Source organism: Rana temporaria, chromosome 4 (genome assembly GCF_905171775.1).
Source record: "Rana temporaria chromosome 4, aRanTem1.1, whole genome shotgun sequence".
Lineage (NCBI taxonomy): Eukaryota > Metazoa > Chordata > Amphibia > Anura > Ranidae > Rana > Rana temporaria.
This window is the reverse complement of record NC_053492.1, coordinates 447,317,094-447,338,935: the sequence shown is the minus strand read 5'-3', so window position 1 is coordinate 447,338,935 and position 21,842 is coordinate 447,317,094. Positions and strand designations below refer to the sequence as shown.

General features: G+C 45.3%; 1 protein-coding gene across 1 annotated transcript in view; it reads right to left on the bottom strand.

Moving 5' to 3' along the window:
• Positions 1-19,543, bottom strand: part of SLC3A1 (solute carrier family 3 member 1) — a 66,404-nt gene extending 46,861 nt beyond the window's left edge. The window contains exons 1-4 of the mRNA XM_040351546.1: positions 18,913-19,543; positions 9,261-9,440; positions 4,375-4,526; positions 678-803 (exon numbers count right to left, since the gene is read on the bottom strand). Coding sequence (XP_040207480.1) covers positions 678-803; positions 4,375-4,526; positions 9,261-9,440; positions 18,913-19,327 — 873 coding nt within the window. The 5' untranslated portion in view covers positions 19,328-19,543. The remainder of the gene's footprint in view (positions 1-677; positions 804-4,374; positions 4,527-9,260; positions 9,441-18,912) is intronic.
• Positions 19,544-21,842: the final 2,299 nt, after the last annotated feature.

Here is a 21,842-nt window from a genome sequence, read left to right as displayed (position 1 = left end):
AAAAAGTCTGTTTGATCCTGTCATCTCTGTCCCTCCCCTTCTTCCACTGTCCCCAATTCATCTCCTGATAGAACAGAGGCTAGGGGGCACACTGCACATCTTCAGTTTGGTGTGTACAGGCATACCCCACTTTTAAGTACGCAATGGGGTTTATTTACTAAAGGCTCACTTCTGCATAGAAACCAACGAGCTTCTAACCCCAGCTTGTTCAATTAAGCCTGGTAATAAAACCTGGAAGCTCATTGGTTTCTGTGCATAAGTGAGCCTGATTTTGTGCTTTTCAGCTTTAGTAAATAAACCCCATTGTGTACTTAAAAGTGGGGTATGCCTGTATTGCTAGAAAGTATTTTTTTTCTTGGGACGGTGAATGTGATCAGCACAGGGCCAATCAGCACTGTCCAGGCAGAGGGTTAGGGTCCTGCAGCCTCAAAGGACAGTCAGAGGAGAATGAAAACCCCCAAACTACAAGCTTTAAGCAGACACTGGTAAAAGTCACAAGAATGCTCCAATTGCTAAAGAAAAAAAGGTATTTAGCAGTTTATATTTACTAACATAATTGCATTTCCATTATTCTGTGAACTATGGGAGACCAGATATAGTGAATGCAGAGGGTTCAGTAACACCTTAATACAAAAATAGAGTGACACAATTACACAAACATAAGACAATCGACTTACTAGAATTTCATTTTGGATGTCTAGATTGTGTAAATTTAGATCAGGTTGCTCTTTGCGAAATTGATGAAAGTAGCATTGTCCCCTTTCACTGTCGTACTCCCAGGAGGAGTTTCCATACAGGCCAACCTGAAAAGAAAAATGGATGCCAAAATCACAATATAATCATCAAATAACAGTTAATAAAGGATAACTGAACTTCTAAAGCATGTTAGCCCTTTTAACACACACCCTGTTATTTCTATAAACTTTACAGATATGACCACTTACTTCTGCCTTTTCTTTCCCCAATGCTTTAAGAGCTGTCATCAGTGGCGGCTGGTGGAATTTTTTTGAGGGGGGGTGGGCAAACAATATAAGCCCCCCCCCCCCCCATGGTCAGTTGCTCGGACGGTAGCACTTACCCCATCACCAGTGACTTCTCCCTGTTCGGCAGCGGCTGCTCTCCATCACCGGCGGCTTCCCGTTCTCCTGCTCTCTTCCGTTTCCTCCCTCCTCTGTGGCCAATCGGGAGTCTTCTCTTTTCGAGCGATCGGAAAACAGGTCTTACACCCGCTTCTGATTGCCTGGATTGAGGATCAGTGTTTCAACAGCGAATGTTCATTTACTGTTGTAACACACTTGGGTGGGCTCCAGGTCGCATGCTCTGTGACCTCAGCCCACCCTATTTTAAAGCCTAGTAGAGCCTATGGCTCCAATCAGGTGCTTCAAGAAAATCCCCCGCCGATGTAATTCATGCATGCGGTGACCCAAAAGGGGCCGGACGCATGAATCCCTAGGGGGTGGCCGCGGCGGTCATGGCTAGATTCATGCTATGCCATGCCAAATGCTATGTTTGCATTCAGTTTTTCTGCATTTGCACCGTAACTGCAGACAAGGGGCTAGATTCACATAGATTAGCGGATCTTTAGATCCGCGTAATCTATGTGATTTACGATCCGCCGGCGCACTTTTGCGAGGCTAGTGCAGTATTCACAAAGCACTTACCTCCAAACTTGCGCCGGCGGATCGTAACTCCCCCGGGGGAATTCAAATTCTGCGGCTAGGGGGAGTGTACAATTTAAATCAGGCGCGTTCCCGCGCCGATTTAACTGCGCGTGCGCCGCCGGCGATATTTCCCAGTGCGCATGCTCCAAATGACGTCGCTAGGACGTCATTGTTTTCGGCGGCAACATAAATTCCGGCCATCCGTATTCCCGACCGACTTACGCAAACAACGTAAAAATGTGAAACTCGGCGCGGGAACGACGGCCATACTTAACATTAGCTACCCCTCATATAGCAGGGGTAACTATCCGCCAGAAAAAGCCGAACGCAAACGACGTTAAAAAAAAGCGTCGGGCGGGCGGGCGTTCGTTTCTGAATCAGCGGAAATCAGAATTTGCATATTCCTCGCGTAAAAAAACGAAGCGACACCTAGCAGCCGGCGGGATATTGCAGCCTAAGATCCGACGGTGTAAGTCACTTACACCAGTCGGATCTAACGGAGATCTATGCGTAACTGATTCTTATGAATCAGTCGCATAGATCTGACAGTCGGATGTCATAGATACGACGGCGTATCAGGAGATACGCCGTCGGATCTCTTTGTGAATCTGGCCCAAGGAGTGAAAACAGGGAAGTCTTCTGTTCCACATTCCTGTTTGATTCAATGCCTTTAGTGACAGGAGTCACAAATACAATTTCTACCGTGCATTGCACTGTAATACCTGGAGATCACAAACTGCTAGAAACAGGGAGCTCCTGTACAAGTTTAGCTGCTGTATAGCAAATGGAACTGGGAACAAAGTTAACACAAGGGAAGGGTTAGGTTAGGGAAGGACCAGAACCTCTGACAGGTTTTTATCATTGCCTGACGGCGAGAGTTCTAAATTCAGAAGGTTTTTGCTGGTGTCTTTGAACCAATGAGGAGGCAGAGAGCTGGGAGAGCAACTGCTCTCATGCACATCGCTGGATCAAGATCAGGTTCAGGTCAGGGATGTATTTAGGTTTTGTGCTGCCCTAGGCCTGATTAAACTGGTTCACCCCCTAATTTAAATATGACCCACCCCTTCCTGTCAAGGCCACACCCCTTGCGATTTAAGACCCACCCTGAAATTGTGAGTGAGGACACTAGTTCTGATGGCCTGGGGGGGTGGGGGGCTATGGATTTCCTTAATTTGCATAGATTTCCTCTCACTCCCTGTTTGGCTATGGGACAGGAAGTGAAGGGAAATCTCTGCAATGGGTAGGGTTGCCACCTCATCCCTTTAAAACAGAACACATATGAATTACACAGGTTCTGTGGCTGATTTAATGCAGGTAAGGCACCAAATGAGTCTAATTACCACCTTAATTAGCCACATAACCTGTGTAATTAATATGTGTTCGGTTTTAAAGGAATGAGGTGGCAACCCTAGCAATGGGACAGGGATGGTAAAAAATTTAAAGCAACGCCCCCCCCACAGTTGCAGAATGCCAACCGCCCACATACTGAAAGCAGTGCGGCCGATTTATGGGGGTGCTAAACTAATTTGCCTAACAGTGCAGCGCAAGCCGGCGGAGACACTGTCCGTGCTGCCCCCCTGCAAAGTGCTGCCCTAGGCCTGGGCCTTGTTGGCCTAGGCCAGGATACAGCATTGGTTCAGGTAAGTATTGGGGGGGGGGGGGGCTATGAAGGTAAAAAACTTTCAGCCTTTAGAACCACTTTAAGATTCAGAGTTTGGCTTACAGTTAGGTTTAACGTGAACCTTTGCCAATGCAGAGAAAGCCGATAGATTCACTTTTACACAAACAGACTAAGGCCCCTTTCACATGTCCGTTCATTACAAGTCCGTTAATGGACTTGTAATGAATCCCTATGGGAACGTGTCCGTTAGCGGATGGATCATCCGCTAGCGTCCGCGTCCGTCGGGATCCGGTTTTCGGACGGAAGAAAACCCTATTTTTCTTCCGTCCGGCGGAACGGAACTGATGCAGACGGACAGACGGTGCGTCTGCATCCGGTTCCCCATAGGGGACAGCGGAACAGAGACAGGGCGGTCCCTGCACAGTGTGCGGGGACCGCCCTATCCGCCGAGAGCTCAGCGGGGATCCCCGCTGAGCCGACGGAGCGGACAACAGAAACTGAGCTGACGTGTGAAAGAGCCCTTACTGTAATCTCACTCCCCCACCAGTCCATTCAGGTGGCAGGAAACAAGGAAAGACATGTGTAAGCTTTGAGTGACTGGAGTTGTAACCTACAAAGGTCTATGGACTCCACTGAGACTGAGCTGATTGGACCAGCCTTGTCACATGGTCCTGTATACCTGGAAGTGCTGGGTATTTGCTTTGGCTCCCATCCTTGAACAAAATGGTGGGGGCAAATGTTATGTGATACTGGGTATGTGTGCAATAAATACAGTACATTTCTGTGTCTGATAAGTAAAAACCCAAAAAATCAAAGCTGAAAATGTACACACTGTGGGGTTCCACAACAGGTTTCTGTCCTCCCTGGGCTCACCTTAGGGCACCTGGGTTATCGTTTGACAGGTGTACCACCCCAGTCAAACTTCCCAGCTGCCACAGTCCTCGGAATGTAGATGAGGCATCTTAAAAGCTGGCAGAGAATTCAGCCCACCCGGGTTCACGTAAAACTACAATATCAGCCTTGGGTAGATGTAGCTTTTCACAACCAAAAGGTATTTTTAACATGAAATGTTTGGACATCACACAGGCTTACCCAGTTATTGGGAGGTACGACCCGGCCATCTACTGTACAGTTCTTCCAGATGTAATAGTCTGTATATTTATTTGTTCGATTCCTACTCAGCTCGAACCAGTGATGTTTATTGCTGGTGTGATTTGGAACAAGGTCCATTATTAATTTTATACCTGGATGAAAACAAGATTTTTTTTTTACAATTTATTCAAATTCGATTCAAGTAAACCAGAGCAGTCTATCAGATGTTTCAGAACACCAAACAATGATTTGTAATGGTTTATAAATTTTGGTTCTGTCATTTTGAATAAACAGGTAATCAATGTGAAAATGTACTAAACATGTTAAAATGTGATTCTATCATCTCTGTATGATCTCTATTATTATTATATTTACCAAAAACTATGTAATGTCAGAGCCTAGCTAGTACATAGTTACATAGTAAGTCAGGTTGAAAAAAGACAAAAGGCCATCTAGTTCAACCATAAAAAAAATACAAAAATAAAATAAAAAATATCGCACAATACTATGGGCCAGATTCTCCAAGATCCCGCGTTGGCGTAGTGTAAGCCATTTACACTACGCCACCGCAACTTACTGGAGCAAGTGCCGTATTCTCCAAGCACTTGCTCCGTAATTTGCGGCGGCGTAGTGTAAATGGCCCGGCGTATGGCCGCGTAATTCAAAGGGGGCGGCTTGTATTCAAATTAAGCGCGCCCCCGCGCCGATTGAACTGCACATGCGCCGGGCTGAAGAATAGCCCAGTGCGCATGCTCCAGCTCACGACGGAAAACGTCAATGACGCCGACGTGAGCGTCATTGCCGTAAAGTCGTATTCAAGAACGATTTAGGAAAACGACGTAACCGACGGAAAAAGACGACGCGGACCCGACGCCATACTTAACATGGCATACGGCGGACTGGAATAAGGTTACCCCTCATATAGCAGGGGTAACCTTACGCTTACGGAAACAACGTAAACGACGAGTACGCGACGCAAATTCGTTCGGGAATCGGCGTATCAGGCTCATTTGCATAGTCAAATGAGACCTGAACGTAAACGCCACCTAGCGGTCAGCGTTGTATTGCATTTAGGATCCGACGGTGGAAGTGACTTACACCAGTCGGATCCTAGACTAATTCCGGCGTATCTTGTTTTGCGAATACAAAACAATGATACGCCGGTGGGAATTTCGAATTACGCCGGTGTATCAGTAGATACACCGGCGTAACTCTTTTGAGAATCTGGCCCTATATACCCAATTCTATACCTCACAGTTAATCCAGACGAAGGCAAAAAACCCAGCAGAGCATGATCCAATTTGCTACAACAGGGGAAAAAATTCCTTCCTGATCCCCGAGAGGCAATCCGATTTACCCTGGATCAACTGTTCCTATAAATGTTAGTACTCAGTTATATTATGTACATTTAGGAAAGAATACAGGCCTTTCTTAAAGCGGTTGTAAACCCGCGATTATTATTATTATTTTTTTTTTTCACCTGAAAGGCAAAATCCATAATGAGCTAGTATGCACCGCATATTAGCTCATTATGAAATACTTACCTCGGAACGAGGTGAGAGGAACTTACCTGGTCCACGCCGAGCGAGATGTCATCTTGCTCCGGCGTGTCTTCCGGGTATCGCCGCTCCAGCACTGTGATTGGCTGGAGCGGCGATGACGTCGCTCCCACGCGTGCGCGCGGGAGACTTCAATTCGGCAAAGTCCGGCGGCTGCCGGTCCTTTAGTCGAGGATCCCCGCTGCGCATTGCGGGGGGAATATCTCCTAAACCGTACAGGTTTAGGAGATATTCTTTATACCTACTAGGTAAAAGTCATAAAGTGGGGTTTACAACCACTTTAAAGCAATCTACTGAGCTGGCCAGAACCACCTCCTCAGGGAGTCTATTCCACATTTTCACAGCTCTTACTGTGAAGAAACCTTTCCGTATTTGGAGGTGAAATCTCTTTTCCTCTAGGCGTAAAGAGTGCCCCCGTGTCCTCTGTGTTGACCGTAAAGTGAATAACTCAACACCAAGTTCACTAGTAATTAGTTTAGTTTGTAGTAGGAGCCCTTCCACTGCAGTTATTGAGTTATTGGTAGATCTGTAGATTGTACTTTCAAACTGCAATGTGCATGGGCAGCTAAAGAGAAACTTCACCCCCACCCAGGGTTGAGTTGAGTTGATTTACCCCGTAGGATCCCGACACGCTTGACTAGGGCCAATTTAGATGGGAGCCAATTAACTTGCCAGCATGTCTTTAGAGTGTGGGAGGAAACCGGAGTACCTGGGGGAAATCCACGCAGGCACAGGGAGAACATGCAAACTCCAGGCAGATGGTGTTGTGGTCACGATTCAAACCAATGACCCTTTTTGCTGCTAGGTGAAAGTGCTAACCCCTACACCACTGTACATTTTAACCTCCTTTACCTTTTCCGCTAGGTTGACCTGAAATAGCATCCAACCAGCAAATCCAGCACGTCCTGCTGTGATTCGCCAAAAGCTGCCATCTTGTTTGCTGTTGTCATCAGCTGGTCAGCTGAGGCCAGCATTCTCCACCAAGTCCTAGCAGCTGACCCTCTGATGATGTTCTGCGTGTTCTACATAGCCCTGAAGCCTTCTGCGATATGTCATGTGGGTATCCCAGAAGGCTTCAGATAGGGAGGAATGTTATTCTAACCTAGGTGAAAAAGGTGAAAGTGCAGGAAGTGGTCAGCTAAGGCCAGCTTTCTCCACCAAGTCCTAGCAGCTGACCCTCTGATGATGTTCTGGTAGTTCTACATAGCCCCAAAGCCTTCTGGGATATGTGACATGGGTATCTGAGAAGGTTCAAGAAGGGAGGAATGTTATTCTAACCTAGGGGAAAAGGTGGAAGTGCAGGAAGTGGTCAGCTAAGGCCAGCTTTCTCCACCAAGTCCTAGCAGCTGGCCATCTGATGATGTTCTGGTAGTTCTACATAGCCCCAAAGCCTTCTGGGATATGTGACATGGGTATCTCAGAAAGCCTCAAGCAGGGAGAAATGTTATTCTCACTTAGGTGAAAAAGGTGACCTGACCCATTGATACTTACTTTACCCACATACCCCCCATCAGGGTTACCAACTTTCAGTAAATTTACGAACAGTTTGTAAAATCTGTACTTTTTGCATCTGTCCTTGATTGTCCATTATGGACATGTAGGCTGCATGTCCGTAACTGGCATTCATTACCAGATGCAACAATTATGGATTTTACAAACTGTTTGTAAATTTACTGAAAGTTGGCAACCCTGCCCCCCATCTCTCTAGTCAACTGCAGGAGCACTGAGTCTAAACCCTGTGTACGCTCAGCGTTCCAGCCAATATAGGGGTATTGACCTGGCCCCCTCCCTCACGTGACAGTGTCCAGGCCTGAGGATTGGCAGCTGAGTCTCAGGAATGGACAAACAGATAGATTATTTTTCAAGTATATATACATCCACAACATTTGAAATAGTTGAGCAAGTGTTAGGCCCTTATCAAGTTTTCTTACTGTGGAGTTGATTTAATAAAATTGGAGAGTGCAAAATATGGTGCTGTTATTTATGGTAGCCAATCACCTTCTAACTTCAGCTTGTTCAATTAAGTTTGACAATAAAACTTGGAAGCAAAATGGTTTCTATGCAGAGCTGCACCAGATTTTGCACTCTCCAGTTTCAGATAATCAACCTCAATGTGTCTCTGCTGAGGAGATTGCCCTTTTGTCCTGGAAACTATGGAGAATGAAATGGAATTTCCAAAATTTTAGAATTGTCACAGGAACAGGGGGCAAGGGGAAATCAGTCAATCGGAACACCTGTTTAACTTCTACTCAGTGGGCTAGATTCACATACAATGGCGGATCTTTATGCCGGCGTAGTGCATCTTTTTTCCGCTGCACCGGACCAGTGCAGAGAGGCCTGTACATGATTCACAAAAAAAATTCTCACCCAGATGCACCAGCGGGGCGTATGTTAGACGGCATAAGGCGGCGTAACTGTAAGTGGGCGTCACCCTATGCTAATGAAGCTCCGACGGTGGCGCAGGGAGATACCTCGGGCGCAACTTTTATCGCACATGCTCAGTGACATCGACGGGCTGACTGCCCCCATCTGCACATGCTCAGAACTGCGCCCTGGTGTGACCCCTAAGATACGCCGGCCCACTGCCTCAACCCAGTACACCCAGACATGCGCCCTACAAGTGCAAAAGTACCCAAGCATTTTTGGTTCCTGCTAGGTCTTTTGCACTTGTTTTTTGGGGGAATTATGGCTGCTGGAGATCCTCTCCCGTGCCCTCCTACGTGCCCGTCGACGCAGTAGTGCTATGACCACGGCTGCCCCTGGCATGTTGGCACACAGATGTGTTGTCCAGCAAGTGTGGTTGCTCAGGTCGTCTGTAACAGTGCTGCTGTAGCTGCTCTCCAGCTGACCTGTGCAAGTGTGGTGCAAAGTTACCCCTGCTTTATGAGGGGTAACTTTGCGCCGGAATTTCCAGTTACACGCACCGGGAGTAGCCTGCGCCGGCCAAACGTACTTTTCTGAATCGGCGTATCTCCCTCATTTGCATATTTAAAACCAAAAAAACATGGCCGCGCCAGATCCGTCCAGCGTAAATATGCGCAAACGCCGCTCCGGCGTAGAAAAGTTACGCCGGTAGGAAGAAGTCTATTTTGAGGCGTATCTGGTTCTGTGGGTACGGCGCAGAGATACCACAGTGCACATTTAGACTTACGCCGCGCATCTCGAGATACGCCGGCGTAAGTGCTACATGAATCTGGCCCACTGTAGACAGATTTCTCTTTGTCTCAGCGACAGGAAGTAATATAAAATCAACCCAACGGACAGACATCTCTATAACTACTTAAATTCTTTTTTTTATATATATATATTTTAGATATACCAGCTCACCTTTATCATGCAGAGCAGAAAGCAGGTTCTCAAAATCCACCATAGTTCCGAAACTTTTGTCAACCTGGCGGAAGTCATCCACAGCATAGCGATAGTCTTTCAGAGTTGACGCGAAGAATGGGGCAACCCAGACAGCCTTCACGCCAAGGTACACAAAGTGGTCAATCTTCTCCTGCACACCTTGAAGTTGAAAGCAGACAGAGAGAGAGGAATGAATTGTGGAAGTTAGCTGACCAAACAGATTCTCGTAATGCCACCTGCCAAAGGCTCTCATTATCACTACATAAAGTTCAATGTTATGCCTTGTTGTTGTGAATGCAAATGTGTAAAGATGAGGAATTCAAATAACATTTTTGATTACAATTTAAGGCTAGTGATTAAATTGCGAACCTTATCAATGAATCTCTCTCATTTGTACCTGGATCTGGTAAATATACTATTTGTAGCACCCTCTACCATAGGTAGGTGTTAGAGGTGAGTTTTTTTTGTAATAGCTGCCAGGAAGGTAAATTTAGGCAGGCCGATGCTGCATGCTAGGCCTGCTTGTTTTGATCTGGGAGGCAGGGAGTGGTTAGTGTAGCAGTGGGTGTGACCACCTGTCCTTCAGGTCTTGGGTGCCTCCCCTGCTTCCAGGGAGAATCTTCTGGAAGAGGGGCAGGGCTGGGAACTGGAGTGACAGGGAGCTCATGTGTGGAGCCCAGACCCAATTGGAATTGGCAGGGGGCAGGCCTCCTACATAAGCTCAGATCCAGCCCACTGGAGGGGAGTTGTCGGCTGGGTGAAGTGAAAAATGGAGTGTTAGACTGCAGCAGGATGCCCATCCCTATCTGGGGGGGGGGGGAGCTCGGAAGCTGGGAAGGAGTCTCATCCTTACATGGTCATGGAATGGGTGTCCTGGAACCGAAGAGCTGGAGAAAAAGTCAGTACGCATGTCCGGGTAAATTCTTCATCAAGGACTCAGGGCAGAGAAAGTTTGGTGAGTGAGGCACAGTGGATATATAGAGGAGGCATGCCAGGGGAGCTGGGTGCAAGGCCAGAGGAAAGACTGTTGGGTTTTGTGTCAAATCGATGTGGCCTGTGGCACAGGATTTGCAAGTCGGGTTAGATGGGATCAGTAGTCCACCAACTATCTAATGCTGCTAAACATCTAGGCCAGGCATGTCCAAAGTCTAGCCCACGGGCCAATTGTGGCCCCCGTTCCAGTTTAATGTGGCCCCCCTGGTAATTTGGATATATATATCTTTTGTGGCCCCCAGGGCTGTATTTTTCAGGGCTGCCTCAGAGGGGATGGGGGTGGACACGAATGCCGTCAGATTACATACCGGAAAATCTCCTGTTTATGTGGCGGCATCTGTAATAGGAAGTTCCGTCTCCTGGGCTGCCATTGGACGACTCTTCTGTTTATCATAGGAGTTGGGACATTGTATTAAAGAAGCTGCTATGTAAACAGGAGATTCTCCTGTATGTAATCTGTTGGCGCCTGTCCCACTCTCCCCCTCATCCCCTCTGAGGCTGCAGATGGGCATCGATCAGGCTGCACTGGTGGCAATGGTGAGGCTGCATTCGTGGCAATGGTGAGGCGGCATTTGTGGCAATGAAGAGGCTGCAGATGGGCACTAATTAGGCTGCATTGATGGGCCTGACCCTTATTTTGCTCAACAGTTCTTTATTTAAAATGTAATTTTTTTCCCTAAAGTGAAGGTGTGTGTTATACGCCGATAAATACGGTATATCCAAATAACACACCCAAGCTCATCCTTAGTCCTGAGCGGCGCTGGGATTTGTTGGGGCCACAAAAGAGATTTTATATATATATATATATATATATATATATATATATATATATCCAAATAACATGCCCGACCTCAACTCTTCACCACACACAGCCACAAAGGCAAGAGAATTCTTGTTGGGCAGTGTAGTGCACGGACAAACACACTTAGACCAACTTTTAATGGTTCAAAGAATGTCAGGCAAAATGGTTGGCCCTCACGCATGTTCACTTCATCAAATATGGCCCTCTTTAAAAAAAAGTTTGGACACCCCTGATCTAGGCCATCAAGAATGGGTACTGCAGGCCTCTGGCCTATCAAAACTCAGCAAAGCTCAGAAACTATCAGGGACTGTCCCTGGTGCAGTGTAAAGATGATGGGGCGGAAAGACTAACATTGTACAGTAAAGTTGGTGCAGAGGAGAGGTGAAGTGGAGACTGTAAATGTTAGAGTCCATCATTTGTTCTTTTTGCAACTGATTCAACAATTCTTTAACCAAGTAATATCCCCAAGAAATAAAAATAAAACAAAAGCAAATGACTGTTTATTGTCTAGATGGAGGTCTGGCAGCAGGGTGAACATGGTGGATGTTATTAACTAGTAGCAACCATCCACTACATATTGAAAATGTTTTGTGCTCAATAAGTGAAAACATACCTCTAAGGCCCGTTTTACACGGAGCGGATCAGTAATGATCCGCCCCGTGAACTTCCGCTTGCTCAGCGGGGATCGCTCCGTTGATCCCCGCTGAGCCGGCGGATGACAGGGCGGTCCCTCCCCCACTGTGCAGGGACCGCCCTGTCATTTCTCCGCTCTCTCCTATGGGGGGATCGGATGAACACGAACGCGGTGCATACTAGCTCATTATGGCTTTTACTTTTCAGGTGTTTAAAAAAAAATGCGGGTTTACAAGCGCTTTAAGTTAAATGCTTCCGAGCATGCGTCAACTTGATTCTGAGCATGTGTGTTTTTTCTCTGTCGGAGTTTCACACAGATGATAGGAATCGGAAAAAAATAAAATATGTTCTATTTCTAAACTCCGATGGAAAAAAGTCTGATGGGGCCCACACATGGTCAGAATATCAGATGAAAAGATTCTGTCTGACTTTTTTCATCGGAAATTCCGATCGTGTGCACAAGGCATTAGGGAGTGGTTGCAGGGGGGTTGCATACTGAAGGTTTTTATCTTCAGCCTTTAGAACCACTTTAAACTGGCAATACATGGACCTGTTTTTTTCACTCAGCCAGCATGCTGAACGAAAAAAAAACAGAACCAATTCCCCCATCCACACAATCGTGGTGAATGGAGGGAATCCTCCCCACTATATCATTGTATTTTGGCAGCGGAGGAGACAGCTGATACACTGATTGACCTAAAGTTTTCCAGCAATCTTGTTCTTGAGCAGTCAATCAGTAGATCAACTGCTCTCGAACAGGACCGACCGACCGTAGATGGAACAAAATTCAGCCAACCCCAGCTGAACTGGACGAATTTTGATCCATCTCTGGCCAGCTTTACTGGCCAGCAGTATCTGTGAGTCGATCAAGATAAGACTCCTCCCAGCAACCTCCTGGGATCCTTGGCTTGTTAACCCCATGTGATATGTGAAGAAGGGAAAAAAAACTGCGTTAACCCACAAGTGAAAATGTATAGAGCTGCTAGCACTCTAAAAAAAAAGTAAATCAAGGATAAGAATAAATAGTGCAGTGCTAGATAAATCAATCAAACATAATATGACTAATGTTACATAGTTAGTCAGGTTGAAAAAAGACCATCAAGTCCAACCACAAAAAAATAAATAAACAAACAAAATAAAAAACACAGTACAATCCCATACACCCAACTCCATACCCACAGTTGATCCAGAGGAAGGCGAAAAACCCCAGCAGAGCATGATCCAATTTGCTACTGCAGGGGAAAAAATTCCTTCCTGATCCCCCGAGAGGCAATCGGATTTACCCTGGATCAACTTTACCTATAAATGTCAGTACCCAGTTATATTCTGTACATTTAGGAAAGTATCCAGACCTTTCTTAAAGCAATCTACTGAGCTGGCCAGAACCACCTCTGGAGGGAGTCTGTTCCACATTTTCACAGCTTTTACTGTGAAGAAACCTTTCCGTATTTGGAGATGAAATCTCTTTTCCTCTAGATGTAAAGAGTGCCCCCTTGTCTTCTGTGTTGACTGTAAAGTGAATAACTCAACACCAAGTTCACTGTATGGACCCCTTATATATTTGTACATGTTGATCATATCCCCCCTAATTCTTCTCTTCTCAAGAGTGAATAAATTCAGTTCCTCTAATCTTTCCTCATACCTGAGCTCCTCCATTCCTCTTATCAGTTTGGTTGCCCTTCTCTGCACTTTCTCCAGTTCCTCGATGTCCTTTTTGAGAACTGGCGCCCAAAATTGGACTGCATATTCCAGATGAGGATAATGATTTGTACAGGGGGGGCAAAATGCTCTCTCTCTTTCTGGAGTCCATACCTCTCTTAATACAAGAAAGGACTTTGCTCGCTTTGGAAACCGCAGCTTTGCATTGCATGCTATTATTGAGCTTATGATCTATCAAAACCCCCAGATCCTTCTCCACTACAGATCCCCCCAGTTGTATGTCACATAGTGACATAAAATCAATATGTGCTAAGTGCAAAACCACAACTGAATATAGTGATGTAAAAATGGTGACCACACAATGTGGAATATGTGGAATCTAAAAGTGATCACATAAATAACAGGATAAAAGCAGTATGGGGTGCTGTGAAGCGAAAAAATCAACGCGTTTCGGCTAGACAGCTTTCTGAGCCGAAACACGTCAGTTTTCTTAACAGCACCCCATACTGCTTTTATCCTGTTATTTACATAATCACTTTTATTCCTTTTGTCATTTTTGTATGACCCCCTTTTTTATTTAAAGCGGGAGTTCACCCATTTATTACATTTTTTTTTCTCCCCTTAGATTCCTGCTCGTTCGGTCTAGGGGAATCGGCTATTTGTATTAAAATATGAGCAGTACTTACCCGTTTTCGAGATGCATCTTCTTCCGTCGCTTCCGGGTATGGGTCTTCGGGAGCGGGCGTTCCTTCTTGATTGACAGTCTTCCGAGAGGCTTCCGACGGTCGCTTCCATCGCGTCACTCGTAGCCGAAAGAAGCCGAACGTCGGTGCGGCTCTATACTGCGCCTGTGCACCGACGTTCGGCTTCTTTCGGAAAATCGTGACGCGATGGATGCGACCGTCGGAAGCCTCTCGGAAGACTGTCAATCAAGAAGGAACGCCCATTCCCGCAGCCCATACCCGGAAGCGACGGAGAGGATGCATCTCGTAAACGGGTAAGTACTGCACATATTTTAAAACAAATAGCCGATTCCCCTAGAGAAAACGAGCAGGAATCTAAGGGGAAAAAGTGCCCTCTAAGGGTGAACCCCCGCTTTAAATAAACCTTTAATGGTTTTTATGACCTGCACCATTTGGAGTACTCTTTTTGTTTGTTTTATTTTTGGAGCCTATATGAATTGGTCTGCACTCATCCTGTAGCAGAATGTACACTGATTCATCTCTTCAGTCTCTGGGATCCATTCCACAGGAGTCATCGAGACCGCATTGCCAACCTGGGAGACCCTGCCGCACTGATTTAGGTCCTCTGAGACCATAAGCCCATCAGACTTACTGTTGTATAAACAGATGAGTCCACACCACATGGTAAGAGTACCTCATCCTGTCTTTATGTGAAGTCACCTTGATTCCTTCAGGCAATCAGCCATTCAACATCCAGTGTTGTTATTCAGAAGAATATTCCACATTGTGTGGTCACCACATATGGACTTTTATATCACTATATTCAGTTGTGGTTTTGCACTTAGCACATATTGATTTTATGTCACTACATTAGTCATATTATGTTTGATTTATCTCGCGCTGCACTATTTATTCTTAGCCCCATGTGATAGCAATAAAGTTTAAGGGGTTGTAAAGATTTGTTTTTTATTTTCTAAATAGGTTCCTTAATAGGTTGCTTAATTTTAAATAATAAATAATACATTTAAAATAATAAATAGGTTTCTTAATTTTCTAAATAGGTTCCCTTTACAACTTAACCACTTAAGGACCGCCTAATGCCGATATACATCGGCAGAATGGCACAATCACGTACCTGTACGTGATTGTTAAATGCCCACGACTCGGTCTGAAGCTCCGTGACCGCGGGACCCGATCGCCGCCGGAGTCCCGTGATCGGTCACAGGAGCTGAAGAACGGGGAGAGGTGTAAACACACCTTCCCTGTTCTTCACAGTGGCAGTGTCATTGATCGTCTGTTCCCTGATATAGGGAAAGACGATCAATGACGTCACACGTCCAGCCCCGCCCCCCCTACAGTTAGAAACACATATGAGGTCACACTTAACTCCTTCAGCGCCCCCTAGTGGTTTACTCCCAAACTGCAATTGTCATTTTCACAGTAAACAATGCATTTTTATAGCATTTTTTGCTGTGAAAATGACAATGGTCCCAAAAATGTGTCAAAATTGTCCGATGTGTCCGCCATAATGTCGCAGTCACAAAAACAATCGCTGATCACCGCCATTAGTAGTAAATAATTATTTTTTAATAAAAATGCAATAAAACTATCCCCTATTTTGTAAACGATATACATTTTGTGCAAACCAATCGATAAACGGTTATTGCATTTTTTTAGCAAAAATGTATAGAAGAATACGTATCGGCCTAAACTGAGGAAAAACATAGTTTTTTTTATTTATTTTTGGGGGATATTTATTATAGTAAAAACGCTCTATTTTTGTTTATAGCACAAAAAATAAAAACCACAGAGGTGATCAAATGCCACCAAAAGAAAGCTCTATTTGTGGGAAAAAAGGATGCCAATTTTGTTTGGGAGCCACGTCGCATGATTGTCAGTTAAAGTGACGCAGTGCCGAATCGCAAAAAGGGGCCTGGTCCTTTTCCTGCATATTGGTCCGGGTCTTAAGTGGTTAAATAGGTTCCTGTAAGCTAGTGCATTGTTGGTTCACTTACCTTTTCCTTCGATATCCCTTCTAAATGTTTTTTTTCTTTGTCTGAATTTCTCACTTCCTGTTCCTCCTCAGTAAGCTTGCCCCCATCATCCGAGCCGTTCTGTCTGGGTGTTAGTCAGCGTGCTTGTCCCCTCCCTTGGGACTACATCCCTGCAGGGAGACGCCCCACAAACCTGCTGACCTTACATGGTTGCTAATGTGACACCTCTGATTTTCACATTTAACATGTAAACAGTCCGTCAAATTTACAAATACTGGCCGGGATTCACAAAGCACTTACGCCGACGTATCTCGAGATACGCCGCGTAAGTGCAAATATGCGCCGTCGTAACTATGCGCCGTGCCCACAAACTGAGATACGCCTGAAAATAGGCTTCATCCGACCGACGAAACTTGCCTACGCCATCGTAGAGTGGGCGCATATTTACGCTGGACGGATTTGGCGCACCCATCGATTTTCTATTCACATATGCAAATGAGGGAGATATGCCGATTCACGAACGTACGTCCGTCCGACGCAGTGCGCGTAAAGTCATACATCTGGCGTAAAGTTATGCCACATAAAGGAGGTGTAACTCAGCAGCATCCATGCAAATGGTTTCACCAGGGAACACAAGCCGCCGTATTTTACGTAGGGCGTGAATATGACTAGGCGTAGGTTACGTTCACGCCGTAGGCAGTGATCCGGCGTATCTTAGGGAGTAGTTCCGACGTGATTCTGAGCATGCGCACTGGGATGCGTCCACGGGACGGCGCATGCGCCGTTCATTATACGTATCTATCTGAGACTCAGCCCATCATTTGCATGGGGTCACTCCTCATTTGCATGGCTCACGCCCACTTCCAGATACGCCGGCTTACGCCTAGGAAACCCAGCGCAGATTTGGCAGCACTGGCTTTGTGAATCCAGTGCTTGCCTCTCTGCGCTGCGTCGGCGTAGCGTAAAGGAGATACCCTAGGGCGGCATAAATATGCGCCGATGTATGTGAATCCGGGCCACTGTATTTAGGCATATAAGCCTTTGTGTTGAAAATAACTGTTAAATCTAAAACTCCGGTGGGTGTAACAAGATGTCCTCTTGCCCCCTTCTCACTATCATTACTGTGCAGGAGTGTGGGGTGTAGCAAGATGGCGGCAACGAAACTTCACTTCCGGAGCAATCTGTGATGTGGGAGCCGAATGTGATGAGACACCGGCCGTGAGGACAGTCTATGTGGACAGCTTTACCCCGGATCCCTGCATACTTAAGAAGTGCCTCTTTTAATCAACCATGTGAGTTGCTAAATGTTGTACCTTCATTAAATGTAACCATATTGCTACACTTAGAGGCGCCTCTCTTATATTTTATACTCTGTAGCTCCTGCTGAATTTGGCTTCTAATCCCCTTGTGGAGGCTTCCATTTGTGGATGGACATTTTATGGTTACACAATCAATCACATTGCTATAATCTTTTTATATGGACTATAAACTGAAGGACTTATAAATAAATGGTTGTGGAATGAATCATCTGAGTTTCTATTATTTCTTATGGAAAAATTTGCTTTGATATACAAGTGCTTTGGATTACAAGCATGCTTTCGGAACGCATTATGCTCGTAATCCAAGGTTTTACTGTATTTAAAACCATAAGAAATATTAGTGGCTAAGTGGTTAGCAATGCTGCCTGGCAGCACCAGGGTCTTTGGTTTAAATCCCAAGCATGGCACTACCTGCATGGAGTTTGCATGTTCTTTCTGTGCCTGTGTGGGTTTCACTTGGGTACTTTGGTTTCCTTCCACACTCCAAAGAAATGCTGGATGGTTAATTGTATCCTGTCTATACTGACCCAAATATGTATATGTATTAATGTGAGTTAGGGATCTTAGGGCCAGATTCACGTAGAATTGCGGCGGCGTAACGTATCGTATATACGTTACACCGCCGCAAGTTTTCATCGCAAGTGCCTGATTCACCAAGCACTTGCGTGAAAACTTACCCTGGTGGCCTCCGGCGTAAGCCCGCGTAATTCAAAGGGGTGTGTGCCATTTAAATTAGGCGCGCTCCCGCGACGGACCTACTGCACATGCTCCGTTTTGAAATTCCCGCCGTGCTTTGCGCGAAGTGACGTCATTTTTTCGAACGGCGACGTGCGTAGCGTACTTTCATATTCCCGGACGTCTTACGCAAGAATTTTTTTTTTTAAATTCGGCGCGGGAACGACGGCCATACTTTAACATGGGCTGTGTAAAGTTAGGGCAGGTAAAACGACGACTAACTTTGCGACGGGAAACTATACTAGCAATGACGTAACGAACGCGAAAAACCGTTGTGGATCGCCGTAAAACCTCATTTGCATACCCGATGCTGGAATACGACGCAAACTCCACCCAGCGGCGGCCGAGGTACTGCATCCTAAGATCCGACGGTGTAAGACAATTACACCTGTCGGATCTCAGGGCTATCTATGCGTAACTGATTCTATGAATCAGTCTCATAGATACTCTGAGATATACGACGGCGTTTCAGAGAAACGCCGTCGTATCTCTTCTGTGAATCTGGCCCTTAGATCGTAAGCTCCTTGAGGGCAGGGACTGATGTGAATGTATATGTAATGGACTGCGTAAATTGATGACACTATATAAGTATTTGCAATAAGTAAATATCAAATGGAAGACCAAAGGGCCGATTTACTAAAAATGGAGAGTGCAAAATCTGATGCAGCTGTAGCCAATCAGTTTCTACCAATAACTTGTTCAATTAAGCTTTGCCAAAAAAAAAAAATGGAAGCCAATTGGTTTCCATGCAGAGCTGCACCAGATTTTGTACTCTTCAGTTTAAATAAATCAACACGAAAATCTAAAAATTACCTTTAAGATCCCCGGAGCCATCGCCATCGCTGTCTCGGAAAGACTTCGGGTAAACCTGGTAGATCGGGCTGCTCTGCCACCAGTCAAGACACTTAGGCGACAGAGCTATAATCGAGATTGTGGCGGCAATGATGGCCAAAGTGGCGACAATGATGAGCCAGAATAGAATCTCTCGTGTCACCTTGTAGCACATTTGGTTGGAAAATTGTAGCAGGACTTCTTTCGGCATGCCAGCGTATGGCTTTAATGGAAGGGTCTGGTCATATTCATTCACTTTGATTGCATAAGAGGACTCTTCGATCTGGCTGTTTTTCCTGCTTGGCGTCTCCTCCTTTTCATCAATATCTGCAACAAAACCGTTATTCTCGTGGCCGGATTTGTCCTTTAACTCCACTGAGTTGACCTCTTCATCCATGTTCACTGGTTGGTCTGTGTCTGTTAACCTGTACCTGCTTTTCCAGATCTACCGACCTAGCACAGTGAAGACTGTCTGCAGGCGAGGTTTACCTGAAGCTGGCCAGCAGAGCAACAAAAATCCCCGTTAAATGCTCTTGGCCAGGTCAAGGTACACAAAGAGAAAACAGTACAAAGTCCCAGTAATTACTAACACCCCTCCGCTCACAGTCATCTATTATTGAATGGCTGCAATTTGCTTGCACTGTGTCACAGATAAGGATAATAGAGCTCTGAACATACAGTAAAGTACAAGTCATTCTTGGCAAACTGATCTCCAAGGCACAAAACAATGACTGTTTGAGGCACAGAAATTCCTTACTGGGATCAGACAATGGCTCCATTATGAACACTGGATTGAATTTCAAATATTTTGATTTCATGCTTGGTTACTTGAAGCAAGTTGATGTGCATGTTTGTATGCAGATATAGGGAATGTGTTGGTCAAGATGGGATAAGAAACGCATTTGAAATGCAGAAGCGACATTAATAGGACATGGATGTTTTTACAGCCACTTTTCTGAGTGTTTTTTGCAGCTTAAAAACAGCTCTCCATGTTAGTCTATGGCCTCATGCCCACCATGACGTTTTTGAGCTGTAGATGGCTGAGCCGTTTAAAAAAAAAAAAACAGGACCAGTGCATTCTGAAGCTCCAGCTTTAGAGCTGTAAAAACGCCAGACATTAAAAAAATGCTTAAACGCTCAAAAACGCGCAAAAACGCTCAAAAACGCGCAAAACCGCTACCTCTGCATTTTTGAGCTCCAGCTAAAAAAAAAAACATGGACAGGCGTTTTTAAGCTGTAAAAAAGGCTAAAAAAAAGTGGCTGTAAAAACATCCATGGAAATAAAGCCTAAAAAACAAAAGGACCGAGCCTCTTTCTGAGATTTGTTGTTTACAAGTTAAAAACATTTTTTTTTTGCTAGAAAACTACTTAGAACATTATACTTTTTTTTCCTAACACCCCAGAGAATAAAATGGCGGTCATTGCAATACTTTATGTCACACTGTATTTGCGCAGCGGTCTTACAAGCGCACTTTTTTTTTTAAAAAAATACACTTTTTTGAATAAAAAAATAAGGCAACAGTAAAGTTAGCCCATTTTTTTTATATTGTGAAAGATAATGTCACGCAGAGTAAATTGATACCCAACATATCACGCTTCAAAACTGCGCCCGCTCGTGGAATGGCGACAAACTTTTAACCTTAAAAATGTCCATAGGCGACGTTTGGAAAATTCTACAGGTTGCATGTTTTAAGTAAAAGAGGAGCTCTAGGGCTAGAATTATTGATCTCGCTCTACTGATCACGGCGATATTTCACATGTGTGATTTGAACACCGTTTTCATATGCGGCGCTGCTCGCGTACGCGTTTGTTTCTGAACGTGAGCTCGGCGGGACGGGGCGCATTTAAAAAAAAAATCTTATTTATTTTACCTTTTATTTTTTACACTGTTCTTTTAAAAAACTTTTATTCCTATTACAAGGAATGTAAACATAAATAAAAAATGGCCCTTTGTAACGGCTACCCACTGGTAGTGAGGGGTATCGGCCGTTGGAGACGTCCTTTTTGCTGACAAGTTATGATATGCAGGTACCGCCGGTATATCCCATCGAACGCCCTTCCAAGAAACGAGACGTGCTACGTTTGGAGGGTCAAGCAGACTGACTTTATTTGGCATATTTCACCTGCTTATATCTGGTTACAACTGTTACAAGAACAATGACAGTTTCCACCCTCCCCTTTTCCCAGTAGGGGGCTTCAACACAGACCCCCTGAAACAATGACATCTCCTTGAATTAATCACTTGACCAGTCTCTAGACGCTTCGGCACCTCACCCCACTTAACATTTCCTGGCCAGGCACATAGAATTCAATTAACCTTTAAAACAATTATCACTCACACATAATCCCCATCAGCATACACCTCACAGGGGGCTGTTTACCTGCACACAAAAGAGGGTTCATTAGGTATGCGAAGGGAACATTAGCATTCAACAATGAAAAGAAACTTGTCCAATTAACCCTTTGAGCTCAGAATACAATGTGGTACATCCACTTGTGACAAGCCATGCAGTTCCTTGTAGTCCCCCTGCACGAAGATTATAACTGTCTCGGCAGCATGCATGTGTCCGTTACACTACTCCCCCTTTGTGGAACACTCCGGCAGACCCGGATTGATCTTTTTCGGATCAACTTGGGGATGTCCGGTCTGCTGTTAGGGTAAAAGTTCAGTTTGCCTGGACAGTCCGTCGGCATTCCCATTGAATCTGCCAGGGCGGTATTGGATAGAAAAATTGTAGGGTTGTAGGGCCAAGCTCCATCTTAGCAAGCGCCCATTATCTCCGGCTACTCGGTTCAGCCATACTAGTGGGTTATGGTCCGTGATCAGGGTGAATTCCTGACCATACAGGTAGGGTGTGAGCTTCTTTAAGGCCCAAACCAGGGCTAAACATTCCTTTTCCACGGCCGCGTAG